This window comes from Myodes glareolus, chromosome 1 (assembly GCF_982192425.1).
Source record: "Myodes glareolus chromosome 1, mMyoGla1.1, whole genome shotgun sequence".
Classification (NCBI taxonomy): Eukaryota; Metazoa; Chordata; class Mammalia; order Rodentia; family Cricetidae; genus Myodes; species Myodes glareolus.
Window position 1 is genome coordinate 58,753,455 of NC_142026.1, and position 22,441 is coordinate 58,775,895.

At 48.3% G+C, this 22,441-nt stretch overlaps 1 protein-coding gene across 3 annotated transcripts in view; it reads right to left on the reverse strand.

Annotated features, from left to right (window-relative positions):
* The window catches only part of Akt2 (AKT serine/threonine kinase 2), a 47,702-nt gene that overhangs the window by 18,783 nt on the left and 6,478 nt on the right, over positions 1–22,441 (reverse strand). Inside the window, exons 1-4 of one of the 3 annotated variants that reach the window (XM_048440370.3) lie at positions 17,079–17,233; positions 14,036–14,164; positions 4,779–4,907; positions 2,232–2,343 (exon numbers count right to left, since the gene is read on the reverse strand). In XM_048440370.3, the coding sequence (XP_048296327.1) occupies positions 2,232–2,343; positions 4,779–4,907; positions 14,036–14,081 (287 nt within the window). In that variant the 5' untranslated portion in view covers positions 14,082–14,164; positions 17,079–17,233. Of the gene's footprint in view, positions 1–2,231; positions 2,344–4,778; positions 4,908–14,035; positions 14,165–15,090; positions 15,236–17,078; positions 17,234–22,441 lie in introns of those variants that run through there. The other 2 variants (XM_085693988.2, XM_087907422.1) reach the window with 2 other exon arrangements.

Below are 22,441 nucleotides of genomic sequence, written 5' to 3' on the forward strand. Positions count from 1 at the left end.
CTGCTGACACAGAACTCCTTAAGGTCCCCGGGACACAAGAGCTGTTTCACTGAGTCGAGGACTCACACCTTTAATCTAAGCACTTGAGAGGCAGAGGCAGGCGGATCTCTGTGAGTTTAAGGCCAGTCTGGTCTACAAGAGCTAGTTCCAGAACAGGCCCCAAAGCTACAGAGAAACCCTGTCTCAAAAAAACTTTAAAAAAAAAATGCTGTTTCCCCTCTGCATACTCTGGTCAATCCACTTCCCTGGACTGTTCTCTTCCTATCCCCAGAGTCACACTCGTGTCCATCCTTCAAAACTCACCAACACCCATGAACTAACATCTGTTAGCCTAGGTCTGCTTTTGCTAGCAGTCCATATTTGGTCTCCAGTTTTCAACTGAGTAACACTTCAGCTGGTCTGAGTTGATAATTCTGCTCCCTGTGGTGAGGCAAGTATATTTTTAACTTGGGGAGATATGCAACAATAATTACGGTATAGATTGTGGTAGCATCGTGATATTGTGTTGTGCAGGCTCTAGAACAGCACTGTCCAAGAGGGCAACTATTAGCTACACCCACTGCTACTAAAATCAATTGGGAGTCAATGAAGTCACCAGTTTTGCTGGCGCACATCTGTAATCCAAACAGATGGGAGGCGGAGGCAGAGGCAGGAGGATCAAAAGTTAATGACTAGTCTTGGATACACATCAATTCAAGGCCATTCTGAACTACACAAGCCCCCTTTTAAAAATGAATGAATAAACAAACAAACAAACAAATAAATAAGGTAAAGAAAGCCAACATTCTATTTCTCCAGTGCTACACCAGAAATACTCAATCAGCACCAACAGCTGAGCTCTCTTTCACCCTGGGATGTACATGGAACAAGCGGTATAAGGTAGCCTGCTTCAAAGTTCCCATAGGTACAGCAGAAGCTCGCCCCATGAACCAGCAAGAGAAGTGCTTCTCAAAGCAAAGTCTAGGAGACTGTCTGCTACACAAATATAAATGAAAACAGCAGCCCAGCTCAGCCAGGGGAGAGAGATAAAACTACTGAACAGATAGTTCAGAAAAAGAAACTCCTCGAGGGCAAATGTATCCACAAAGAATGTATCTAATCATGCTTAGATAGCTAAGAATCCACACATTTGACAACACGAGGTTACAGGGACATTCTCAGACATTGCCTGACTTAGAAATGCATCCTCCTATAAGCCTCAATCTTAGCCCAAAGAATCATCCTATGGATTAGAACTGAATTCATGTGACCAAAGAGACAGACACATACGATGCTTCACAGCAACGCTGCCTGTAATGAGCTAGAGGCTGGAAACACAGCACCCTAGAACTCACTAAATAAACTCAGGGACACCATGTGTGGCTGCCCCAAAAGAAATAAAGAGCATGGTGCGACCAAGAGTCACCTGTGCAGTTAGAGAGGCTGTCGAGACAGAGCACTCGGCAAAAGCAGTAAGTTCACAGTGCTGTGCTGCGGCCTTCGAGGCATAGAGTGCCAGAGTCTCTCTACTTGCTCTTCAAGGGCACAAAGAAACTGCAAGCTGCAGAGGTTGGGGAGCACACAGATGAGGTAGCCATCGTAAGTCAGACTGGCCTGGATCTCATTCTGTAGCCTAGAGGTCTAGAACTGCATTTCTGCTGCCTCAGTCTGCCAAGTACTGAAATTATGAGCATACACCATCACACTTGGCTCTTTTTTTTTCTTCTTTTTTTTTAAAGACAAGATGACCTTGAACTTCCTATGTAGGCCAGGGTGAACCTCTTGTCTCCATCTCCCCAGTGGTAGGATTATAAGGATGGGACACCATGCCGAGTTTATGTGGTACTGGAGGATTGAAGCCTGAGCCTCATGCATTCTAAGCTAGACTCTACAAACAACTGAGCTACATCTCTAGCACCCTACACTGAACTTTGTAACTGACCTTTGGACCACTGCTTCAAATGAAAGTGCTTATGTGGAATGCAGTTGGCAAGTCTCTAGGCTATGAACAGGGAAGAACTCCAGTTCTTCCCAGGACTCTGATAAGTTCTCAGAGTCTGAAGATGTGGAGTGGGATCTTTAGATCAAGTATCCAGTTCTTCTCAGCTCCAGTTGGGAAGACCACAAGTCAGACAGGTTCCACGTAAAGAATTCTTCCATAGTATCCCAAAGGATTCTGTCCATCAAACCTCTTGCCATCACACCAGGTCTGTCCATTCTCAGAGGACAGCCACACAGAGGTGCAGACTCACCTCTCGTCTGGAGAGTCTACATGAAAGGTCCTCTCGATGACCGTAGTCCACTGCAGGCAGCGTATGACAAAGGTGTTGGGTCGTGGCCTCTCAGTCTTCATCAGCTGGCATTCTAGAGGGTACAGGCAGGAAAGAGTGAGAGATGGTCCTGCTGCCTAAAGACCACATTCTCCAAGTCATCTTCTGTGTGCCAACCCCCATACCAGATGATGTCAAGGACTGAGACAGTCCAGTCCTGACCATGTCCTCTAAGGCAAGGATGTCACAATCTTCACTTGCTCTTCAAGGGCACAAGAAACTGAAGTTCTGCATAGATGAGGCAGAAGTGAGACTTTTCCCAAGCACCTCCCTTACAGTTTCTTATTTTCTTCTTTCCACTGCATTGCTATAGTTCCAAGGATAAAACTCAGGGTCTAATGCACACCAGGCAAAGGCTCTACCACTAAGCAAGGGCTCTAGCCTCCTTTATTCTTGTGAAACAGGGTTTTACACTGAGTTATTCAGGCTGGCCTTGAATACACTCTGATGTCCAGAAAGGCATTTCTCCTGACAAAAAGTGAGGTCCACCATGTTTTGAAAGCCAAACCACTGGCAACAACTGAGAAGTCACAGTCAGCTAGGAAAAGACACAGAAGGCGTCTATCCCGGTCTGGGCCTTAGGGAGGCCGTTCCTGAGGCTGGAACATCTCTGAGCTGAGCCCAGAAGGCAAGGGGGTCAAGTAAGTAAGACAGAGAGTAGTACACAGCAGGCCACAGGAGATAGAAGCCTCAAGTCTGGAGAGGTGGGTTAAGCTGGGCAGGAATATGGAAAAAGTGAGGCAGGTTCCTCTTGCTGAAGGCCAGAGCCAGCAACAGAGAGTTAATGGGGAGAATGAGCTAGGGCGGAGTAGAGCAGGGCTGGGGAAAGAAGGGCACTGGGCTATAGGACAGGGAGGGGCATCCAGAGCTAGCCTGAGATCTAGAGCAAAACAGATGAGATGGGGATGCAGACACAGAGAAAGAGAAGGTGGTGGGAGGAGGAACAGGAAGGTCAACCTGGGATATGAAGAGGATGGAGTTCTAGAGGCCACCCCCAAAAAAATTCTCAAGAAACTGCTGGAGATGGGCTGGCAGCTCAAGTGAGAAGCTGGTGTGCTAAAAGATGTGCCAGGGACATGGGCACAGGAAGAGAGCGCCAGAAAAAGGCTTTCTGCAGAAGGGGTGGGTGCTAGGCTGGGTTCCGGAATCTGCAGGAGGGAGAGCTGGAGGGATAGGCAGAAGCTGCAGTGAGGTCCTCAAGAAGGAGGGGTTCTGGGGTAACGGAGACAGGGTAATCTGTGAAACATTCTCAGCAGGTATGACAAGGACATGGTGTTAGGTCCATAGTGAAGGAAGGAGACAGGCGCACAATGGGGATCTTGGGCTGGTCAAGCAAGAAACTACTAGGTTAGCTAGGCAGTGCATGCCTTTAAATCCCAACACTAGGGAGGCAGAGGCATGAGGATCTCTGTTAGTTTGAGGCCAGGCTAGTCTACAGAGTGAGTTCCAGGACAGCCAGGGCTGTTACAGAGATACCTTGTCTCAATAAACAAAAAAAAAAAAGTACTACATACAGTTAAGTATAATAAATAGTACTTGATAATAACTATTACTGGTTTAGGGAAGCACACACTGCTTCAAGATGGGGACGTTCTCTTAGGATTGTGTCCTCAGGTAGTTTCATTGATGTTAGAAAAAGCCACATTGAAACAACAAAGTGTGCTTACCCGATGTACACAGGACAGCATACATGCATCCCAGCTATGAACATGCACAGCATGCAACTGTACTGAATATTGTGGATGTAGTAACACAGTGGCAATTCTCTGAACACATCTATTCAGAGAAGAGGTACTATAGAAATACTATATATAATTTTTTCAAAGTTCATATCTGCATAGGAACTGAGCTTGCAGGGTCCCCTGACAGTTGTTTTGGGTGAGGCAGTGGATGTAGCTGGTGACTGCTGTCACCTTTCTGGATACTGCATATTTAGGCTACATTACATTTATATTAAAAAATTCCTTGCTGGGCAGTAGTGGTACATGCCTTTAATCCCAGCACTGGGGAGGCAGAGGCAGGCGGATCTCAGAGTTCCAGGCCAGTCTGCTCCACAGAGTGAGTTCCAAGACAGCCAGGACTACACAGAGAAACCCTGTTTTGAAAAACACAAAAAAAGAAAACTCCAGGTTAGGTACCACAGGGGAACTGAGGACATACGGTGAGCCCTGGAGCAGCTCAGCGGGGCAAAGAGGAGGGACAACTCTGTTACCAGAGCAGACAGGACACTAGCTAAAGCCACAGAGCCCGAAGGGGTGAGGTGTGCAGAAACATCATGACTTCTCACTGTCTCCAGAAGGGAAAAGGCCCACTGACAAGGAGCAACAGCAGAAAAGGGTAGAAGTCAGATCTGAGGATGAACAGGCCTAAGACAGGTTCTGGCTCAAGCAAAACTGTTCCATGTGTCCCCAACACCTGTCAGCAAAGCTGTGAACTGTGGAATTCCAACCTCCTTGCCCTGAAACGCACCTGCTACAGAGAAATTGTTCAGAGGGGGTAAGGTCTGGTCAGGGGTCTCAGGTCTCTCCTTATACCCAATGAAAGAGCCATCGCTCTTCAGAAGGAAGTACCGGGGTCTCCAAGTCTTGATGTATTCACCTGAAACGGTGCAGAAAGAGAAAAGGTCAGGGCAAGGTTAAACAGTGTCCCAGCAGGCAGGCAGCCCAGGATGACAGTGACTCATGGGGGCACCACACTGGGAGGAAGGTAGATGAGTCTCTCCCAGGGGAGCCTTGAAGGTGGCACCTGCTGACGCAGGCTGGGGCACTGGTCTGGGCCCAAGTGATCCACAGGTCATGCCAGGCAGGAAGGCGCCTGCAACAGTGTCCCAGAGCGCCACTGCCTTAGCATATATGGCAGTGGCAAGCTATCCTTGCCAGCAAAGACTGTCCTAAGGGATGTCCGGTCTCTAAACACTCAAGTCCCATAGGCTGATATTTATCAACATAGCCATGCAGGAGATCAGATGTCAAACCACTGTACCACCCTCCGAGTACCCTTGATCTTTTCCATTTGTCCTGAGTAAATATTCAAGTCCTCTGCTTATGGGCACACACATATGCATAGTCAACACTCCCCAAGAACTCACTTCTTAAAAGATTTCTGAAGGCTCCAAAGTTACAGAGAAACCCTGTCTGGAAAAAATCAAATAAACAAACAAACAAACAAATACATTTCTGAAAGCTGGGCAGTGGTGGTGCCACACTTTTAAACTCAGTATTTGGGAGGCAGAGGCAGGAGGATGGCTGGGGTGTATTGATTGCTAGCCAAAACCCAGCAAGGTCCAAGTTCTGTAAGAGATCCTGTCCCAAATAAGTAATATGGTGAGTGACAGAGCAGAGGACACCCAAGGACCTCTCTGCACACCTGCACATACATTCACTACACACACAAAACAGAAACAGGGCCAGCAAGATGGCTTGGTGGGTGCTGAGCAAACAGTAAAGAGAACCAACTCCCACAGTTGTTCTCTGACCTACACACACCCCAGGGCACATATTTTGCGGGTTTTTTTAATTTTAGATTTCTGATTTTTAAAATATTTTTACTTAATGTGTGAAAGTTTTGCCTGTAGGGATGTATCTGCACCATGTGCATGCCTGGTGCTGCAGAGGTCAGAAGGTGCTGGATCTCTTGGAATTGGAGCTGCAGACAGGTGCAGATCACCATGCAGGTGCTGGGAATCCAATCTGGGTCCTCTACAAAAGCAGACAGTGCTCTCAACAAGACAGCCATCTCCCCAGACTAATAAATGTTATTTAAAAATGGAAACAATAAAATGCCCAACACAGGACCCACATGATGGGTTACTACTTGGTCAGAAAAAGAGATGGCAGACTGCTGCTCCATCCTACAGAGCAGCTGCACCGTCACTTTTGCCAAAGGCAAAGAAGCGAATCAGTCACAAAGGACCACAAATTGAGGGCCATTCTGACTTTGTGAAAGTGCAGGCATTCTGTAGAAAGTGTATTTCCCATTTTAAATATCAGCCTTTTCCCAGGCTGGCAGTATACAGCAGGACTCTCTCTCTCATGTGTGGGACTCTCAATCAGCCCTGCAATTCAAGAGTACATAACCAAAACTCAGCCATTCTACTGTGGCTACACAATGATGCTCAGGGAAGCTAGGCATGTCAGGTGTGTTCGCAGTGTGATGGTTCTAACGTATGACACATTTTCATAAGTTCAGGAAAATTTCTATATATGCCCACTTACATAAAATGTCCAACAGCTAACTCTGTGGAGACAAAAAGTGGATTAAAGGTTGCCCGGGCCTGGGATGATGAGGGTCTGGAGATGGGAGTGTGAGAAGCAGTGTGAGAAAGGTTCTTTTTAGGATAGTGAAAACTGTCTAAAGCTGAAAGTCAGGTGTGACAACTCACACTTGCAATCCCAGAACTTAGAAGGCCGAGGCAGAAAGATTTCAGAAAGTTCCAGGGCTATCCTGAGCTACACAGTGAACTCTAGGGCAACGTGGTCTAGAATGAGCCAGTGTCTTAAACCAAAACAAAGCAAACAGTCTAAAACTGACTGTAATACTGGCTGCTGTGAGAATCAGAGGCAGGACGGCCTCGGGAACCTAAAGTCTGCCTGCACAGCTCAGGGAGAGCTCGTTACAGAAGAAAGAGGAAAACTACACACTGTGACCAAGTAAATATAAAGATGGTTCAGCTATCAGTCAGAGCCTCCATCTTCCAGTCATTAGCTGGGACACGAAGGAAAGGGAAAGATGACAGCCACTAATATTGTTCTCCAGGCCTTTCAGGATGCCAAGTTGCTCCCTTGGCCACATATATGGGAATGTACAAGAAGGGAGACAGTGTAGACATCAAAGGGATGGGAGTACTCAAAAAGGAACACCCCATAAAAGTTACCATGGCAAAACTGGAAGAGTCCACAATGTCACCCAGCGTGCTGTTGGCACTGCTACAAAGAAGCAAGCCCTGGGCAGGGCTGCTGCCAGGAGGATGAATGCGCGCAGTAAGCATATGATGCACTCCAAGAGCCACAGCTTCCTGAACTGGCTGCGGGAAAATGATCAGAGAAAGAAGGAAGCCCAAAAAGAAAGGTTCAGTGGCCATGCCAGCCTACTTCCCCGAGAGATTGACTAATGGAAAGGAGCCCAAATTGATGAACTCCCTATGAATTCAGTGTATCAGACATAACAATAAAAGAAAAATAACTCTAGACTGGAAAAAAAATCAGCTCTGTCTATGGAAATAAATCAGTGTAGTAAACATTCGACAACTGCAGCACCTTTCCTGGAATACTCAGCATGCTAGGAAGGAAAGGGAGGAGGCCCTCGCACACGAAGGGCACAGGGAAAGACTGTGCTGCTGTCACTGTCAGACAGCAGAGACTGGACAGGTCCCCGAGGTCAGGAACAAAATCAGGATGCCTCTTTTCTCCACTGCTACACAAACCCACTACTTGGTCATGATGGACTGATGCTCCATTCTACAAAGTAGTTGAGCCACTATTGGGTCTAAGGCAGGAATTCAGTCAATCACCTTTTGTCCAAGAAAGTAAGAGGTGTCCCATTGAAAGGGGTGTAGTAAAACTGCATTTATTTGCAGGAAACAAGATCTTACATAGTGAAAAGTCACAGAAGAATTCACAAAAGCTGGGATCTAGCTCACCTAGCGTATGTACATGCGCATGTGCGTATATATTAATTAATTAATTTTAGTGTATATCTTATTTTAAAATATATTGTGTATTATATATTATATATTTTAATATATTAATTAATCAATCATTTTTTACATACCAATCCCAGTTCCCCCTCCCTCCTCTCCTTCTACTTCCCCCTTCCCACCACCGGCATCCATTCCTCAGAGAGGTTAAGAGGAAGTCAACTAAGTCTGTCTCAGTCATCTTATTGAGGCAGGACCATATGTTTTAAGAGGGTTGGAGAGGTGACTCAGCAATTAAGATCACTAATTGATCATTGAGCCTGGGAGCCTTTGTTTTTGGCTTCCTTCTTTCTCTGATCATTTTCCCGCAGCCGGTTCAGGAAGCTGTGGCTCTTGGAGTGCATCATATGCTCACTGCGTGCATTCATCCTCCTGGCTGCCCAGGGCTTGCTTGTTTGTAGCAGTGCCAACAGCACGCTGGGTGAGATCAATATATATATCTCATATACGAATACATATTATACATACATTTTTTCATTTGTCTGGGATGGGTTTTTGTTTGTTTTTCAAACAGGTTTCTCTGTGTAGCTTTGGAGTCTGTCCTGAAACTCGCTCACTTTGTAGACCAGGCAGGCTGGTCTCAAACTCAGAGATTCACCTGCCTCTGCCTCCTGAATGCTGGGATTAAAGGCATACACCACCATCATCCAGCTATACGTACATTTTCTAAAGAGGGCTAGAGAGATGCCTCAGCAATTAAGATCACTGGTTGCTCTTCCAGAGAATCCAAGTTGGATTCCCACCACCCACACAGCATCTTACAATTGTGCGAAATTCCAGTTCCAGGGGATTTGTGGGCACTGCATACACACGGTACACAGACGTGTGTGCAGACAAAATACACATAAAATGTGAATTTAAATTTCTTTTCTTTTTGATTTTCTGAGACAGGGTTTCTCTGTGTAGCCCTGGCTGTCCAGGAACTCACTTTATAGACCAGGTTAGCATTAAACTCAGAGATGTGCTGGCCTCTGCCTCCCAATTGCTGAGATTAAAGACATGTGCCCCAATGTCTAGCTGAATAAAAATATTCTTCAAAAAAGAAAATTTAAAAATTCTGTACTGGTTAATTTTCTGTGTGATACAAACTAGGGTCACCTGGGACAATGGAACCTCAGCTGAGAAAATGCTTCTATCAAGCTTATAGGTCATATTCTTAACAACTAATGTGGGAGGGTCCATCCCACTGATGGCACTGAGCAGGGTCAGGCTAAGCAAGCCATGGGAAGCAGCTACAAAGTAGCATTACTCCACGGCCTCCACTTTAGTTCCTGCCCTGACTTCCTTTCACGATAGACTATAGCTATAAGCTGAAATAAATCCTTTCCTTCCTAAATTGCTCGTTTGTGGCCTTTATCACAGCAATAGAAAGTAAACTAAGGGCTGGATACACGGCTCCATGGTTAGGAGCATTGCTGCTCTTCCAAAGGACCAGAGTTCAGTTGCCAGCACCCACATCGGGTGGCTCACATCTGTCTATAACTCCAGCTTCCGAGGAGTCCAACGCCTGCAAGGGGACCTGCACACACGTTTATACCACCCACACATAACTAAAATAATAAATCCTAAAAACAAACAAACAAACGAAAAGTAAGCAAGCAAACTAAGGCAAATTCCAGTAAGTGGGGCTATGGAGATGGCTCACCAGGAAAAGTGCTTGTCACACAACCATGGGGACTGAGCATGCATCTCCAGCATGCACTGAAAAAGCCAGGCATGGCAGGGTAGGCCTGGAATTCCTGTAACCTGGGGGCAGAGACAGAAAAATCCTAGAGCTTGCTGCCAAGCCTACTACCTGGCCTAATTTTATTTATGTTATGAGCTTAGTATCCAAAATATATAAACAACTCTTATAATTCAATAAGACAGCGATGTGCCTGCATTTTAAAGAGGTCAAGGACTTGGAAAGCTACTGCAGCAAAGACAGGCCAAGCATAGCTAGGTAATCCCAGCACTTGGGGGCAGAAGTAGGTGGAACTCTGTGAGTTCAAGGCCAGCCTGGTCGGGAGTGAGCTCCAGGGCAGCTAGGGCTACACAGAGAAAACCTGTCTTTGAAAAAAAAAAAAAAAAAAGATAGCCCAAGCATATCAGTAATCCCCATATTTTGGGCACTGAGAAAATGCAAACTAAAACTATGATAAAACAAACAAAAGAACTAGGTGTAGCAGCATTTATTACACTTAAGAGGCAAAGGCAGGAGAATCAGGAATTCAAAGTTATCCTGGGCTAAATAACATTGTGTCAAAAAACAAAAACAAAACAAACAAACAAACAAACAAAAAACAAAAGACAAACTTTGTTCAGAGTGATACCGACTCACAACTGCCAAAAGAAATAACTCCAGTGTATATTTAAAGGATAGGTTTTAAAGAACATCCTGTATCCATACACTTATTTGTCTATAAAAAGGAATAAGGGACTGGAGAGATGGCTCGGTGGTTAAAAAGTGCTTCCCACTCTTGCAGAGGACCTAGGTAGGGTTCCTAGCACCCACATTGGTCAGCTCAGTTTCCTGTAACTGCAGCTCTACAGGATCTGATAGCCTCTTCTGGTCTCCATGGTTACCAAAGACACAAACATGCATACACACACACAAATAAATACACATTAAAAAATTATCTTTAAAAAAAGGGAATGAAGCATTGACACAGGTCTAACACAGATAACCACTATGCAAAGGAGAAGCCAGGTCACAAAGGCCACAGTGTGTGATCCCAGCGCTGCCAAGTGTATCTGGAGCAGATAGTCCATATGGCCGGAAGCACTGCTGCTGGCAGGTGGGAAGAAGAGGTGGAGACCAACCGCTCAGTGGGCTCAAGGCTTTCCTGTGGGTGATGACGTATTTGGGGACTTTAGAATAGTGGCCACCTAACACCACGAATGTATAAAGGTCACTCAATTATACAAGTTAGAAAAGTTTATTTCATGTTATGGCAATTTCACCTCAATTGAAAAAAGAAGAATGTTAGAAAACTCAAACTGGGGATGCAGTTTAGAGAACTTGCACATAAAGGCCCTGGGCAGGGATCTGCAACATGTATTCTCTAAAAAACAAACAACAACAACAAAATATCCTTCAAAAGTAGTAGCTACAGCTCAGGTGGGACACGGTGCTGAAGACTGTCTTGCTGCTTCTTTATCTGGACTCTGGCATAGGTGATTAATGACCCAGGTCCCAATCTATATCTGATGTTTCATACTTTAGCAACAAAAAGCCTACAAAGAAAGGAAAAAACATAAAACCAAAAATAGTCAAATGAGGAAACTGAGTCAGAGAGGCTCACTTTTGTGGCAAGAATCATAGGACTGAGCCGGACAGTAGTAGAGCACGCCTTTAATTCTACCACTTGGGAGGCAGAGGCAGGTGATCTCTGTGAGTTCGAAGCCAGCCTTCTCTACAAGAGTGAGTTCCAAGAGAGGCTCCAAAGCTACAGAGAAACCCTGTTTTGAGGGGGGAAAAAAAGAAAAAAAAAAAGAATCATAGGACAACTGGCTCTCTGGGACAGCTGGCACTGAAATCCAGAGCTCGCCCTGACCACTATGCTGTCTGCCTCCACACCAGTAGGGGAGAGAGTATGCTCTCCTAAGGGTGGTGGTGATGGCTAAAGCCAAGCCACAAATACGATCTGGTGGCAGTCGGACCATCCAGTCAGTCATACCCCAGACCCTGCTGAGTAAGTAAGAGGCAGCATACACTGCAGGCTAGGCCTTGAGCCCAGTCAAGTTTAGCATCAGAAGGCCAGGGTCTGTCCCACTACGCTGGGTCTGTCCCACTACGCTCTACTGCCTTGTGTCAAGGCCTCAAGCAATCACTTTTGCTGCTAGTCTGCTCTGAGAGAGAGAGTATCCATGAAAACTCATTAACACAGGCTTGCCTGGGGCAGAGTCTGCGACCAGAGAGACTGGGAGGAAACCAGTACAATGTCTATTTTAACCAGCAGAAGTGGGAATGGGTTAGCACAGATGCCCAGATATCAGGAGGCAGCAGAGCCCTCTTTCTGCCAGCCACTACTCAGATGACCAAGGAGTACACCTGTGTGCATACGCATTGTGTATTCAAGGCAGGTGGGCCAGACAAAAGACAAGGACAGGCCAGCAACCAATTCAACTCAGCCCAACTCAGTGTGGTACACACAAACACAGACACGAAGCCCTAAAAGGGGCCAGAGTCAAGACTCACTTTATCAGCCAAGTCTAAGCTAGAGACCCTCCCCGCTCCAGCACTCAATGGTTCCCTAGCCGCCTCCCCACTTCCTAAAACCTTAATCCAGTGAGCCTAGGGAAACTCCCGCCAAGGGACAGGAGTCCAGCAGACTGACACAGCCAAGCACAGTTGCCATTAGATGCAATCCCAATCATTTACTCTGCAGCTGTTTGCTGGGCACCTACGCGATGTCAAACATTTCTTGAGGCAATCAAGGCAGCATAGTAAACACAGCACATGAAAATCCTGCCTAAAGGGGGTTGACATCAGATGCCTGGATTGTTAACTCATCACACAGACATAGACCAAGCGCATACCTGTAATCCTAGTTCTAGGGAGGCTGAGGCAGGAGGATTACTACAAAGCTGAAAACTGCTTAGGATACCAAAAAATCAAAAACAGACCCAAGACGGGTGGTGCAGCTCACCCACTGTCACAACAAAAGTGGCAGGGCCAAGATCAGAACCTGTCAGATGTCAATGTTTGAATGGCTGCATTTGACAGTTTCAAAGTCAAGGCTCAGTCTACGGGGCTGGAGTGCCCTGAGTGCCACCTGCTGTAGGGGCAGCAGGAAATGGGGTTTCCTCTGTTGTTCTGCTGGCCCTAAGGGGCAGCCCATTCCATGTGACTGCTGGTGTCTGTGGCCAGAGATGGCAGGACAGGTTCTCATCAGCCATCTGTTATTCAAATGTGCCCATCTCGCTCCCCTCAGGATGCCCTAATTGTCCTGTTACCCAAATATCGCTGCACTGCCTGTGAACTACAGGACGCCCTTGCTCCTCCTCAAGCCCCAGATGCAGCATGACTCTCCACTGTAAGCTTCAGACCCACCTTCCTCTCGCTGCGTGATTTATTCACAACATAGGCCACCAGTGGATATGAAGGTCAGCCTAGGCACCTCACCTGCCCCAGGATGTCACATGTCACCACGAGGATGGGATCCCTGACTGTCTCTAGGATCTAGAACAGCTCCTGGCACACAAGAGCCACTCCATGAGTTAAGCACTGAGTGAATGGAAGCGTCTGTGAACCAGCTTCTTCCGGTCTGGCACCCTTCCTGCCCAGGAGAAGGTCCCTGAAGGCCAGCAGTGACAAAGCTAACTCTCAGCACATGTTGCTTCCTTATCTGCCTCCTAGTATCACATGGCATCTGGTGCAGACACAGGGGACCCTGGGCTCTCTATTCATGACCTCACCAGGGCCTCAGCTTCCTGTCCCCACAGAGGACTGTGGCTGATGGGGCTTGTGAGTCCGCCCTGCCCAGCTTCCATCTCACCTGCTCCAGCTACAGTGTTCTAGAAACACCAGGCAAGTGCAGGTCTCTGAGACTTTGTCCATTCTGCTCCTCTCATAGGACACATTTTCCAGGCAATTTTTGTGGCTCTGTACCAGGCACCTCCTCCTCCAGGCTCTGTTCTCTGTCACCTCCTCAGAGTACCTCCCCGCAGACTGTCTCTTCCCAGCCCTTGACCCCTCATTCACACTGCCCTTCTTACCACCTGACACTGCGTCTATTCACTGTGCTACCAGTCCAAGTGGAACATGGCTTCCACAAGGTCCCAGAACCTTACCATCAGTGCGTATTTGATAAATAAACACTGACTCGATATCACTTGGCTGTGTTACTTGAGTTTTCTGTGACTACCCTCTTCTAAGCCTCAGTTTCTTCACCTGTAAGATGAAGGTATGAAGAAGAAACCTTATCTGGACTTATTCAGGACGTCCAGCTAGGGCCACAGAGTAATGGTTCCTTGAGCTGGAGATACTAGAGGAGAGCAGGATGCAAGAGGGAGACACACAATCTGGTGAGCAAAAGTGAATCCTTACCACGTTTGTGGAGCCAGCCTTCTTTGATGACAGAAACCTCATTCATGGTGGCAGCATTAACACTGTCACCTACCTTGGGACAGCTCAGGGCAGCAGGACATGCAGGAGGCGACTCGGGTACAGTACAGTCTACGAAAGACAAGAGAAGAGCTGTGAGGGTGAGGGCCCCATCCTGGACGCTGAGGCTCTTTGGCTCTGTAGCTGGCCAGGCAGTAGGTATAGCCAGGGAGCCAGGAAGAGCTCTTCCCTTGGGGCCCGATCCTGAGGGAGAAACATGGGGTCACATAAGAGCTGAACGTGCACAGGCTCTGCATCAAAACTCTTCCCTAAGTCAGGCAGTGGCGGTGCCCGCCTTTAATCCCAGCACCTGGGAGGCAGAGGCAGGTGGATCTCTTTGAGTTCAAGGCCAGCCTGGTCTACAAAGTGAGTTCCAGGATGGTTCCAGGGTTACACAGAGAAACTCTGTCTCGAAACAAACAAACAAAACACAAAAACCAAACTCTTCCCTTCACACCTATGGCTGGACAGGAAGAGAGTGAGGTAGTTGCAGCCCCACCCCCTGCCTCACCCCAACGCCCCAGTGCTGAGGTAACCCAGAATGAATCAGACAGCCCTGGGCACCTTGGGTGTGCTCAAAGCCACCACCATCTATCTGCCTGCCCCCAAGACAGACAGACTCACACACGCACTCATTTCTTTAGAAATCAACCTGCCACCTTAAGCAAACTAAGAACAGCTTCCCCAAGTACAGGGAGGTCCTGTACCATCCCCAGCTTCCTTTTCCTCCGTGTTCCCACCACAAGAATGAGGAAAATAAATGAAGTCGCAGAAGCTCTGGCATCTGAGGGAACCTACTGCACACACACACTTGTCTGGAGCCTAGAGGCCAGTCCTGGGATTTGACCAAGGGCCTGGTTCCTTTTCCAAGACCTCTTCATCTGTCTTCAGGGACTACCAGCCAACAGACTAACGGACGCCGAAGCTGCTGCTGAGTCTCAGGTTCCCTGAGCAGAGGGAGGAGGACAAATGTGGGCAGTCACCAGCTGGGCTCTTACCTGGAAGCCTGGGCCTGGACTGGGGCCATGGAGCCCAAAGTGCCTTATGTCTGCCTCTCCCAACCCAGGGTTATTTGCGGACAGCAGGTCAGGAGCTACAGAGGCCCCTGGAGAAGTGGCAGCTGGCTCTAGGGACACCATGGGCATCAGCTTTCTCTCGTGCCCCAGGGGAGCTGGTGGGCTGGACACAGTACTGCCTGGCATGTGACAGTGGCAGGCTGCCCAGGCCCTGGGCAGAAGGAGGGAGGTAAGTGGGAGGGACTGAAGGGAAGGCAAGGTGGCCAAAGACGGGGAGGACAGGCGCGTGTGAGATCACAAGCTGGACTCCAAGATACAAAAACAATGAAGGAGTGTGGGGCCGAAACAGCAACAGGGGGTGTCCTCCACAAGTAGATCCCAAACACACAGGAGCACAGGGCTCTCAGCCATAAACAGTCCATCAATGTCAACCTCCCCACTTCCCCTTTAATGTTGGCTGGTAGAGTCCTAGTCCACATCCTCCTGAAGTCTTACTTCCCTGCCCCAACTCGGTAGCCAAAGGGACCCTCAAAAGTGAGTCGGTCTTAAGTCAAGCACAGTGGCAATCCTTTAGTCCCAGCACTTGGGAGGCAGCAGCAGGCGGATATCTGGGAGCTAGAGGCCAGTTTGGTCTACAGAGTGAGTTCCAGGACAGATAAGACTCTGTCTTTCCTTAGCTCAGAATCCTTCATGGTTCCCCATGGCTCTCCTTGGCAAAAATGCCCAAGTCCTCACTATGGCACTCGAGGCTGACCTGCCTCATCGTCCCATGTCAGCAGCTGTCTGCTTGCCCACCCTGAACACTTTCCCTGCTCAGCCTGGGGCCCTGCAGCCCTGGCTCCTCCCTACTCAGCCCTCTCCCACATTCCTCTGCCTCACTCTCACCCCTCCATTTACACCTGACCTTGTCCTTCCATGTCCAAACCCTTCACAGCTCCCCAGTGTGTTTAGAAAACAGAACAAAGTCCTCCCTACACCAAATGGGCCACGTGAGTGGTTCCTGAACCAAGAAAGCAAGGGCACACCATCATGACAGGGACTGCTCAGGTATTATAGCCTTCCTGCTTACACCTTCTGGATACTCTCCCTCCTTGGAGCCTCAGTGAAACAGTACACCCTCGGATCTCAATCTGCAAAGCTGCATTGGGTGCAGTAATATACCCTTTGGGCAACTCCCCCACAGCCATCAACACTACAAAGTGGTAGCACAGCACTGACATTGCCATGCAATGAATGAGCTGATTCTCACCAACAGGCCAAGCTGCAGAAACACCCATCTTCTGGGAGTGTGTCCTAGGCTCCAGACCCTAGAGACCATCATGTAGACACAATGATGGGCCTCACAAAACTCACTTTCTGAAGAGGAAAGACATAACAACACACACATACCCCGCAGAACAATGTCAGAGGTAGAGAGGTGCTGAGGAGAAAATCAGGGGGAAATAGTAAGGAACAGGGCTGGCTAGTTGTAGGATAGGGTGCACGTGAGCAAAGCCTCAAGTAACCAAGGCAATGCAGAGAGCAGCACGTGGGAAAGACCCTCAGGCAGGGTCAGAAAAGATGGGAAAGCTCTACCGCAGGAGCAGAATGCAGGGAACATCAGAGAGCAACTCAGGACCTAGGGTTGAGGGCCCAAAACCAAAAATCCAAACTGTCCCCAGCTATGGGTCAGCCCTAGTGGGTTGGGGTAGAGAACTAAGCCCAAAGCAATGTGAGACACAGTAACAACAGAATCAAAGCACCCAAAGTGAGCAGAGGACTGGCTGACAGACAGGCCTCCCCACAGCTGCTGTTGCTCAGAGCTGCAGGAAGGCAGTCAGGTGTGGGCAAGAATGGTCGGGGTTTCAGAGTCTGAGAGCCATGGCCAACCTGGTGGCTTTAGGCAGGGCACTGGAGCTCCCAACACCCTATCAGAGGGGCTGTAACATGCCCAAGTGAGGACAGAGGCTCAGCGAAGAGAAGCCATTTACCTTGGGTCTCCCAGTTGAGTGGCAGGGGCCCTGGCCACAGCTCCACACGCCAGAGCCACTTTTTACAGTTTCATTTCAGCGACTAAGAAGTCAGCAGCAGCTCAGGCAGGCAAGAGCAGGGGGAGGAATTGGAAGATCCCCTGCGTCCTCCCTGGCTCCAGCCGGCCTCCCACTAAGGGTGGCGCCTGAGCTGAGGTGTCTGTGACGCAGTCCTGGCGGTGATGAAATTCCAGGCAGCACAGCCAAGGGGATGGCCTGCCTGCTGAGGAGCTGCAGGCTGAGGACACTCAGAAGGGGCTGGGGAACTCAGGAGCACGTGGAGATCTGCCCTGACTACCCTTCTGCATCACAGACCAGCAGGGAGTCCTTGTATGGCTCCATCATCCACTAGCTGCTGCTTCCCAGAATGTCCACATTTGCATGTGCTGAGGGCTGGGACTACAGCGGGTGACTAACCACGAGCCACTGGGAGGCCAGATGACAAGAACAAGGATCCCTCACAGGAAGGGATGCCTAAGCAAAAGACACAGATCTCAATAGTTATGAAGAGGTACAGCAATAGATTAATACCACTTCAAAAACTCACAATGCCAAGTGTAGCCTACTGTAGGAGTACAAAATGGTGAGGCCATATGAAAACAATCAGTACAATTAAACTCAATATATGGCTAACCCAGTGATTTCCCAGCAAGCACCCAGTATTTTGCAAATGTTCCTTTGAGCACGTGGACATTTTCTATATTGTCGACTTTTATCAAAATGATCTTATAACAGTGGACCAGCTGACATCAGACAGCAGTTACTGAGAAATAGGTCCCCCTGGTCCTGAATTCTCACAAGAAAATACTGCAGTTCCTCTTCTAGGAGGTAAGGCCTGGATCAGTGGTAGGTGACAGACTTTGGGACAAAATGGAACGGGGGCTTCCACTGCCATTGCCTCTGCTTCCAATCAATAAATAGCACTGGTCAGTGCAGATCCTTGTAGTTCTGCTTCTCAGAGCCCATCTGTGAGTCTGGCAGGGAAACTGGCCACAGAGGGAGTAAGAGGCCATGGCCAGCTGCAAAGGGAATTGAGCTTGTCTGAGCTGTTTCTAGGCTTTGCTCTATATGTTCACCTCATGAAATTTTTTTTCCTTCCAGAAATGGGAATTCGACCCAGGGTCTTGTACATTCTAGGCAAACACTCAACCAATGGGCCCATACCTCCAAACCCTCTTTCTGACTCTTAGAGGCATGGTCTCAAATTACCTACACTGGCCTAAAACTTATTTTATAGCTCAAAAGGATTTGAATTTGCAATCCACTTGGCTCTGTCTTTTGAGTTCTGGGATTACAGGTCTGTGGAATTACAGCAAATCCAGATTTTAATCAAGTACCCGCCATGCACCCAATATAGCAAGGCTGTGGGGACCCAATTATAACTAGGACAGGCAAGGGTCCCTACTTTTCCCACGCTGAGGTAAGGGTCTAGAACTGCCCTGTGGCTTCCCTTCCCTTAGGGAGCAGGTGTCAGGATGCCAAGCACCACTGGAATGGAGGACCTAAGGGAGACGGTGCAGGCCTCACAGGAGGGGTAGGCTGAGGCTGAGGGTGGAATCAGTGATTACGCATCTCAAAGTGGTGGAGATAGGTGGACAGAGAGCTGGGATCTATGTAGGTCTCACATCCTGCTAAGCCTCAGGCTCCCCAGCTAGGACAAGGTGGACCCTATTCTGCTCCTCTGCCCATGAACTGCCAGTTCGGGTCCTTCGTGTCATGTATTAATCACCTCTCATATCTGAACCCAGAGCTGAGTATTTGGCTTCTAAGGGGACCTCTGTTTGAATACCATTGAGGATAGTACTTGAGCTAGACAGATGGAAATACAATGTCTTAAAGAGAATTTGGTGTGTGTGCACATTCATGTGTGTGGTTGTGGGCAGGCATGCATGCACACTGTATGTAAATGTCAGAGGACAATCTTGAGTACAATCTTCAGGCACTGTCTACCTTTCTCTTGAGACAGATTCTCATTGGTCTAGAGTTCACTGAGCACAGTGAGCCCCAAGGATCCCCTGTCTCTAGCGCCCAAGTCTGGGTTTTTCACAAGCCTGGGGATTGAGTTCAGGTCCCACTATTATACTAACTGAACCATTTGTCTAGCTCCCAAAGACAACTTAAAAGAATGCTGCTGAGTGTTTGATATGTAAGATTAGTCTATGGTACCTATGCACTCTGCAACATTTTGTTATGTGTTTTTGAAAGTGGGTCTTATACCATAGCCCAGGCTGAACTCCAACTCACTGTGTAGTCAGACTGGTCCCAAACCTCGGGGTAGTTCTGCCTTAGCCTTCCAGATACTGGGATTACAAGTGTGTATGTCACTGTGCTTGGCTCTAAAACAGAATAAATCTCACCGGTTGTAGCCAGATCCCCTGGGAACCATCTCCAATCACCTCCCTGCTGCCCAGAGTGACTTCACTGCTACCGCCAAGCTACAGCAGAGCTGGGACTGAAACCTGGTCCTAGGTTTGGAGTCCCCCTTACCATGCTCAAGCTTCCTAGAGGGGAAGCTGAAGCAAGCACCTTTCTGGGGACGTGAAAGACGCCTGCTTTGACAACTCAGAGACCCAGGCTGGGCTCTTCCACACCATCTCAACTCCCAAACTGGAGTTCTTCTATATGGCAATTTCCTGTGACAGAGTGCAGAGAAAGTCACTTTCCCAAATGCAGTAAAAGCACAAAGGTAAAGCAGGACCGTGGGCTCACAAGGGAGCACTATTGGCTCACGTGTGTCCTCCCACTCTGGTCCTCCTCAGTGCAGTCACTCCCACCTGTGCAGTCCTTCCCTGACCTCACTGCAGTTGTACAGGAGAGAGCGGTCCCTAACCAGCAAGCAGAGTCAGCCTGCCTTGACAGTTACTTCGAGTTTGGTTTCTTTTTCTGGGTCTCCTGTACTTTGTCTCCTGTGTTTTAGCACTGTGGCCCTTTGTATTTGGACATGTTCCCTAGTCTGTCTATCCACCCTCTTGTGGGTAGGTACCACAAGGGTACCAATTTCTTGGTTAAGATGGTTTAGTAGGTGAAGGCACTTACACCAAGCTAGAGAACCTGGGTTCTATTCCCAGGACCCACATGGTAGAGAAACCCAACTCCCACAAGGTGTCTTTTGAATTCCACGTGCACAGTATGAGACATGCCTGCACGCACACACAGTAACACACACACAATAACAACAACAAAAAACGAACAACCCAGAAATACTGTGCCAAAGCCAGGTTTGGTGACACGGGCTTATAATCCCAGATACACATGATACTGAAGCCAGAGGATCACAAGCGCAGGGTCTCCTGTGCTACAGGGAGTTCAAGGCCTGTCCTGGACTTAGTAAGACCCAGTCTCAAAATAACAGTTACCAGAAGGGTTAAGGGGAATGGTTCAGTGGTAGCACGCTTGCCTAGCATATGGGGTGTTGAATTCCACCCCAGCACAAGAAAGAAAGGAAGAGGGAGAGAAAGACTGCTATACACAGTGGTTTTGTGTATTTTTAAGACAAGGTCTCGCAATAATCCAAACTGGTCTCACCATCCTCATTTAACGAGGGCATTTTAGAAAAGTAGATGTAGGGTCGGTGCAGATCTCCTGTCCTGAGCTTCAGAGCCTGAAGAGGCAGGTGCTTAAGTGTCACATGCACAGAAAAGGAATCAGAAGAACTGTGCCCACAGTTCCAGGTGTGGGACTCAGCAGGCCTCAGGATGCAAACTCAACACTTCCCAAAGCGGCAGCTGCAGGGGTCAGCTGTTACTATTATTCCCTCTGGTGGGTGGAGACACTGGGTATTTCTGACCGTGGAAATTTTTACCTACTCCACCTCCTTGGTGAGATGGTGGCATTTAAAAGACTTAACTTTTTTCTTTGCCACACATTCCCCACCCACCCCATCTGTCCCCTGAAGTAGGTAGGATTGAAGGCAGGATGAAGGTGTGGGCAGCTGCCAGAGACTGGGATAAGAATAAACCCAGAACAGATTTCCTCATCTTTTCTACCACCTCCCCCAACACACACACCTTCCCCTCACTGCACCCCCAGAAATCATGTCAAGTATTCTGGTCTGCCCAGCCATGCTCTCCAAACAAACCAAAAATACCAGCTGCACTCAGTGGGCTTTTCCAAGCACAGACGACAGTACACGGGGCCACTTCCAGGCACACATGGAACACACCAGGCCCTTACAGAGGCTGTGAAGACCACCTGCCTCAGCCCACCCTCTGAACTGCAGCCTTACAGACCAACACATGTAATCCTCCCTTCTCTGGGTCTCTTGAAGCATCTGCTCTCACCCAGGGCCTTTGCACATGCTCTTTTCCCTAGCCAGGATGCTGCTCGCCATGCTTTCTCAGCCCAATCCTCCATTCTTCATGGAAACTTGCCCTGAATGCCTCCTTCCGAGATGAGGGCACTGACACTCATAGCTCAGCCTGCCTCTCCCTCACAAAATGCAATTCTAGTAGCCTCTGGCAAGATCGCCTCCTCTGCTGGCCCAGGAGCTGCATGAGGCAGGGACAGAGCTTGCCCAGGTCCCCACTGTTTCCAACTCTAAGCCCTACTCTTCACAGGGCCAACACTAGAACTTTAATTTCTCCCAGGAGGGATAGCAACTGGAACCACAGATATTGTATTCTAGACCCCTAAGGAAATGTAAAACCAAATACTCAACATTCACCAGATCCCTAAATAAGGTGTCCACTATGCTAACACTGGCACCCGGGATGCATTTGTGACCAGAACCCCTGCTATAGGAGGAGAGAGCAAAATAAGTAAGAAAAATTATACAGCATATTCCAAGTGTCCAGTATCAAGGAGAAAGGCAGCGTAGAGAAGACCAAGGAGAGGTCACAGGAAGACTCATGGAAATGGTAACACCTGAGCAAAAATGTGAACCAGGCAAGCCACATGTAAAGCTAGGAAGCTAGGAGAAGAACATTCCTGGCAGGACCTAAGGCTCTGCGCTGAGGGGGGGGGGGGCAAAAAAAGAAAAAAACAAAAAAAAAACAAAAAACAAAAACCACTGAGCTAGGCCTCACATCTCTGAAGGCTTTGGCTCTCCCTGGGAAAGAGATGGAGACCTATGGGCCTGAAACAGGCATGGTAAAGGTCTGCACATGGTCCATTCTGCCTCGAGTGTAACAGCACAGGTACTCAGTGAAACAGGCTGTATCACAGCCTTCCTTTCCACTGGTCCATAGGAATCACAGCTGATAGAAAAGTAAAGATGGGAAGTATTTAGAGTACCCGATAGCTAAGATACATACAATCGAAGGAACTAGACTGCTGCCATCAGACCCGTAAGCCTGCAGCTGTCTCTTTGCTCCCAAGAGACAGAG